Source organism: Juglans regia, chromosome 10 (assembly GCF_001411555.2).
Source record: "Juglans regia cultivar Chandler chromosome 10, Walnut 2.0, whole genome shotgun sequence".
In the NCBI taxonomy this organism is placed as follows: Eukaryota; Viridiplantae; Streptophyta; class Magnoliopsida; order Fagales; family Juglandaceae; genus Juglans; species Juglans regia.
In genome coordinates, this window is record NC_049910.1 from 31,844,870 (window position 1) to 31,851,645 (window position 6,776).

General features: G+C 33.7%; 2 protein-coding genes across 2 annotated transcripts; one reads left to right on the top strand and one right to left on the bottom strand.

The window, feature by feature from the left end:
• Window positions 1–1,204: 1,204 nt before the first annotated feature.
• Window positions 1,205–2,556, top strand: LOC108979760 (glutathione S-transferase T3-like). The gene is made up of 2 exons (XM_035694379.1): window positions 1,205–1,838; window positions 1,936–2,556. Exons 1-2 carry the CDS (start codon window positions 1,371–1,373, stop codon window positions 2,539–2,541), a joined length of 1,074 nt encoding a protein of 357 aa, XP_035550272.1. The 5' UTR covers window positions 1,205–1,370; the 3' UTR covers window positions 2,542–2,556.
• A 362-nt stretch (window positions 2,557–2,918) lies between these two features.
• LOC118349701 lies at window positions 2,919–4,173 on the bottom strand. Its single transcript, XM_035695240.1, has 2 exons — window positions 3,551–4,173; window positions 2,919–3,427 (listed from the first exon to the last, which is right to left on the bottom strand). Exons 1-2 carry the CDS (start codon window positions 4,158–4,160, stop codon window positions 2,919–2,921), a joined length of 1,119 nt encoding a protein of 372 aa, XP_035551133.1. The 5' UTR covers window positions 4,161–4,173.
• Between the last annotated feature and the right edge of the window lie 2,603 nt (window positions 4,174–6,776).

A 6,776-nucleotide genomic window follows, 5' to 3' on the forward strand; every position in this document is an offset into this window, starting at 1 on the left:
ATTTTGTCAATGACCATATATGTTTGGGTACATATGGCTATATACCTTTGGTTTGTGCTGTTTTTGCCCCCCATAATCCATATAATGGAGACAAACATGTTGTGTATTATTAAACTTTAATGGTTTATGTCCATACAAAGCCACCCGAATGATATATGTCCTCCTCTGATCACCACACATACAAAGCCATTTTTAATGACATTAACTGATTATTGATTGTGCTTTGTGCATCAATTTTTCATACAAAGGTATAAGCATATACTCCCTTCAATTTTCTGTTATTTAATCCTATACTCTCTTCAATTTTCTGTTATTTAAATGAAGTACTCTCTTCAATTTTCTGTTATTTAATCCTATACTCTCTTCAATTTTCTGTTCCTACACTTTCTTCAATTTTCTGTTATTTAATCTTATACTCTCTTTAATTTTCTGTTATTTAATCCTATACTCTCTTCAATTTTCTGTTATTTAATCCTATACTCTCTTTAATTTTCTGTTATTTAATCCTATACTCCCTAATTTTCTGTTAGCTTATACTCTCTTCAATTTTTAATCCTACCTCATACCAGTTATTTAATCTGAGTTTGTGGCATGTGTTTGCTGGTTTGAGCTACTGTTATCTCTTTAATTATTGTTCCCATGGACTAAACTCTGTTGGTTTGACAAAGATAAAATCTGTTTTTATGTTCTTATGCACTTTGCATGCTGTTTAGTATTGGAATTTCCTTCTCTAACCCCTGGCTGTGAATCTGTCTGTGCTATTGGGACCTTTGCAGTGTTTAGTACTGATGAATAATTATTACTTGTGGGGGAGGGAGGGAGGGGGCTGCATGTCGACTGTTAGGCTATGATGATGGGGTTTAGTAAGATAATTCATAAGTGTTAATGGGCCCCATTGAGATGGCGGGGTAATCCTTACCCGAATGATCATACTGCAGTTTGTAATTGTTTTCACAAAAGGCACGTGGGGTTTGGGTAAGGTTTTGCAGCAATTTGATGTTGGGCTCATCTCTCACACATGATGTAAATTTTGTAACCCATTCTGAGCTACATTTAAAACACACGAGTGTTTAGGGAAGTGGATGGGAATGCTCTTATTTTTACGTTTTCAAACTAAATTTTTTATTGGATCTGAGTTGTCTTAACCCTTCGGCTGTGATGATGAGACAATCCGAACATGATGATAAAACACTTTGGCACACACCTCCATGGCATGGTAACCCGGATGGCCGATAAATAGTGGCAACCGGTTGTTGCAACCATGCAAGTATATGTGCCAAGTGTGTCGTCATACGTTGCCATATGATTCCTGAGCCGGCTACAAAAATCACTTGCAAATTTAGTTCTTAATTTTCTAACATGTGTATTACATGTTTTATGTTTACAAATTTTTAGAGATGGACTCAGGAGAGCATGAAAATATGTTCTTCACTAGCCTCCTGACTCAGGAGCCTGAACTTGACCACATTTATGTTGGTCAAGGTGAACAACATCCAGTGACTTTGGATGACTCTCCACCCCCGCCCCAAGTAGATCCTCCCCCCTCTCAAAGAAAATCAGCCAGGGGTGCAAACTTCACCCCCGAGGAAGACAAGTTACTTGTCTCCGCATGGCTGAATAGTAGCATTGATGCCATCCAAGGAACGGACCAAAAACACGCCCAACTTTGGGAAAAAGTTAGTCAATACTTCAATGATTATAAAGAAAGTACAAATGAGCGAAGTGTTGGGTCCTTAATACATCGGTGGTCTGCCATTCAAAAGGCGACGAACAAATTTTGTGCTAAACTCGCCCAAGTTGAAGGGCTGAATCAAAGTGGCATGACTGAGCAAGACAAGGTATAAGCATCCACTTAATTATTATTTATATTCATTATGTTCCCTTTATCTGCATTTTGGGTTGGTTAATTATTTGATTTTCATTTTGAATTGGAAGTTTGACAAAGCGAAGGTCATGTACCAATCGCTTGAGAAAACAACCTTTCAGTTCGAGCATTGTTGGCAGCTATTGAAAGACCAGCCGAAATGGAATCAGCGTTGCACAAAAGACGGGACAAAGCGAAGGTCGACGATGTCCCCTACATATTCGCGTACATCATCCATGGCAACTAATTCACCCATTGATTCAGTGGGTGGTACAGAGGGCGAGAATATGGAAACTAATGATGTCATCGATTTGGATAGGCCAATAGGAAGAAAAGCTGAGAAAGGAAAACGTAAGGCCCAAGGCAGAGCCTCAGAAGAGCTTGTGGAGCTCAGCAAGAAAAGATATACTCTCCTAGAGGAGTCACGTGCTCAGGAGAAAGAATTTTTCCGACTCAAGGCGGAGAAGATGGCATATGAACGAGAAATGGAGGAAAATAAAACTAGACAAGAGGATGAGAGATTGAGGTTGGAGGCGGAGAAACTGGAAATCGCCCGGTTGGAGAGAGAGGAGCGCATAATGTTGCTCGATGTGAGTACGTTAAATGAAGTTCAGCAAGTATATTTCCAGCAACTTCAAAGAGAGATATTGGCGCGACGCACTGCATCCTCAGATTAAGGCTTTTTTTTTTTGTAACTAAACATTTATTCAGCACATAAATGTGATGTATATTATGAACCACTCGTTTATGGCACTTTTCTGCGTTTATTGTATTATATAATTTGTACGTTTGCAAAGTTTTATTAAGAAGATAGAAAACGTGATCGTCAAATTTAAATCATCCATGGAACGATATTTCTTGATTACAACTCGACATTACAAATTCTTAAACTATTACAGATAATGAAAATATTACAATAACTTAAACTGCATTTTCTTGAACCAAACATGTTTTTTGGAATGAAAATTCTAGAAACTTGAAATACACCGTCGCTACTAATGATAAAATAGAGACTCCAACACAACCTTCTCTTCTATTGTTGGGAATGAAATTGCTAGTGACGTTCAATTAAATCTGCTTGTAGATGATGATGTGTCGAGCTATCCCTAATTTCATGATGGCGCTGAATGAAGTTCATAAACTCATTTGTTGGATTGCGCGACAATTCTGGAATATCATCATCAAGTTGATCGTACTCCATGTTCAAACCCTGACTATCATCACGCTCGTCCTCAATGATCATGTTATGTAGAATAACACATGTTTTCATTATATTTGTTAGGTCATTGACTTTGAATAATCGGGAAGGTCCACGAACGATTGCAAATCGTTGTTGAAGTACTCCGAAGGCACGCTCGACATCTTTTCTTGCAGATTCTTGTGCTCTGGCAAAGTTTTTCTTCTTATTCCCTTGGGGTGATGGAATCGTCTTCACAAACGTTGACCACTTAGGATAAATACCATCGGCAAGGTAGTACCCCATAGTGTAGTCGTTGCCATTGATTGTGTAATTGACTGGTGGAGCACGCCCTTGAGCAAGTTCCGTGAAAATAAAAGATCTCTCTAGCACATTAATATCGTTATGTGAACCGGGCATACCAAAAAATGCATGCCATATCCAAAGATCATATGAAGCAACTGCTTCTAAAATAATAGTTGGTTCACGGATGTGGCCAGAGTACATACCTTTCCAGGCAGCGGGACAATTTTTCCACTTCCAATGCATGCAATCAATGCTTCCTAGCATTCCTGGGAATCCCCGTTGTTCACCAACAACAAGCAATCGAGCAATATCATTGGCATTTGGAGACCGCAAATATTCATCTGAAAAAATAGTTACGATTGTCTTGCAAAATTTTTTGAGACTCTCCATTGCGGTGCTTTCTCCAATACGTATGTATTCATCCATAAAATCTCCAGTAACCCCATAGGCCAGCATTCTAAGTGCTGCGGTTATCTTTTGCATAGAAGATAAACCAAGTCTTCCGGCATTATCTCTTCTCTGGACGAAGTACGGCTCGTAAACCTCTACCTCATTTAGGATACGGAGAAATAAGGGACGACTCATCCGAAATCTCCTTCGAAATAGATTGGAGGGATATACTGGATTTTCTGAGAAATAGTCACGAAAAAGGCACTCATGCCCTTGAATATGATCACGCCGAAGAAACTTACGAGGTTGGCGATTGCCATGATGTCTCGATGACTCTCCATCAGCCTCGGCATTAATAACAGCATCTAGCTCATCATCAGATGACAAGTATGTAAGTAATTTGCGAAAGAAAGAACGAGCCATTTAATGAAGAGAGTTAGAGATGAGACTTCGATTTTTTAGAATGTGAATGCAACAAAAATGCGTATTTATAGATAACAAAGTTACCGTTACATATAAGACACAAAATGTTAACGTTGAAGAAAAGACAAAAAAAGTTACCGCTAGAGAAAAGACAAAAAAAGTTACCGTTAGAGAAAAGACAAAAAAAGTTACCGTTAGAGAAAAGACAAAAAAAGTTACCGTTGGAGAAGAGACAAAAAATGTTACCGTTTGATAAATGACAAAGCGTGTGTACTAATCAGAACGAATTAAAAATGTTACCGTTATACTATTCTGCAAAATATTTATCATCAATAAACGAAAAATGCACATATTTAAAAAAATTATTATTTTTAATATCGATATTGAATTGAAAAATAATATTGTATCTGTAAAAAAAATGGTATAAATATTTATAAAATGTGATATTTGAAAATAAGAGAATAAGACAAAATAGTTAGTAGTTAAAAATGGAAATGGAAGTGAGAGAAAAAAATAATAAAGAAAGAATAGAAGAATATTATTTTAATAGAATAGAGAAAGGATAGGGAATGGGATGTAGAAGGTTTTATGAAAATGAGTAAAATTTAGGATAAAATTATAGGGAGTGTACTTTTTAGCTAAAATTTAGAGAAAATTTTAGGCATCCGGATGGGGATGCTCTAAGGGAGAAGAGGATGGTTGAGGAAAGCTGGGGGAGTGTTGGGTGAGAGAAAAGAACCGTGACGTGTGGCTATAGACCGGTTCGTGTGGTGTGTGATGATAAACCGGTAGTTGAGTAGATTTTTTCCTTCGACCCACACCACACAACACAATGGAGTGGGTCCCAAATGAGAGATTCAGATATTTAAAAAAAGCAAATTGTGAATAATAATAAGGTAATTATTAATTTATGTATAATAGTGATATGATTTGAATTGAATATTTTTTGAGTTTTAAAAATAAGAGAAAAAATTTAAATAAAATAAAATTATAAAATTAAAATATTATTTTATAATATTATTTTTATTTGATGATTTGAAAAAATTAAATTATTTTTTATTTTTTTATTTAAAATTTTAAAAAAATTATAATAATTAATTAAAAAAATTTTATATTTAAATTATGTTAAAAATGAGATAAAATGATATGATAACTTGAAATAGGATATATATATTTTCAAACAAGCCCCAAGTGTATGTGACGTTGTTCAGATAAAGTTTGCTAAAAGAGTTATATTATTCTGGATTTGGTGCGTAGAACGTCATATTATTTATATTATTTAAACACTATTTAATTTATAAAATTTAAATTATGTCATGTAATTAATTGATTAAGTGTGTTATCCACTCAGTCTTATAAATATAATTTATCTCTTTAAAATATACACCACTTGACATAGAATATTATATTTTTTCCTTAAAAAATAGAATGTTAACATTTGTAAAATAAATTTAAAATCAATGATTTTAGTAATAATAAATATTTCAATTTTCAAATAGTGTGCAAAAAAAAACAGCATATTTTATTAAAAAGATCTCACCTATCACATAGGAACACCATGGTTACAAATTTAATTCCTTGACAGTTACAAGAAAACCTCAAAAACCGGAGAATTGCCAAAAAAATAAAACAAATCTATGAGAACACCAAAGCGGTTACAAATTAGTGATATTTATTAATGAATTTTTCACCCATTCATCACATACTATCCAAAATATTAAAGATAGACTTGAATCGATATTATTAATATCTAATATTGTATGGTTACTTTTATGTTTATATTTTTTTTTTTATCTTATTTGAAGTTACATATTCGAATAAAGACTCGAGTAAATCTCGATTTAATAAACAGTTGTATCAAAATAAAAGATTTAGAAAAGATTATAATCCTGATAATAAATCCCATATAAAAATATTTACATATTGAAGTTGGACATTAGCATTTATATAAATCTCTCATCCTAAGTAGGAGTGGTAATATATGACACGATCCGTGAATTTAACAAGAACACGATACAAAATTATTGAGTTTGAGTTTGATATAAATGGGTTCAAGTCAAAACGGGTTGACCCGTTATGACATAATTTATAAACGGATCAACTCGTTTAACCCAAAATCAACCCGCAATAACTCTTATTTCAAAATTAAATTTTTATTATTATTGGATTGTAACATTAGTATTTTTCAATATGCTTATGTTTTTATTGTTGGAATTGCAATTCTGGACTTATACTCATATTTGTTATTGTAGGATTTGTGATATTAGTTTTACTATATGTTAAAATTACAAAAATATTGATAGTTTTTATTAGTAGGTAGTATTTTTATTTTTTTGGATATAGTGGCTACTAATATAGATTTTAACTGTTATGTAAAATTATGTTAATCAAGTTAAATGGATTTTGCGTATTAATTCAACCCATTTACATGAAACGAGTTTGAAATAAATCATGTTGTAATGACATATTTCTTATTAATTATTAATGAGTCAAAACAAATGACACAACATGACGTGTTATTTAAATGGGTCAGATTAAGGTTTGAAATGTTTGACCTGTTTAGCTTAAATGGGTTAGGTTCAGGTTAATTCAATTATGGACCTATGCTTATAGTTG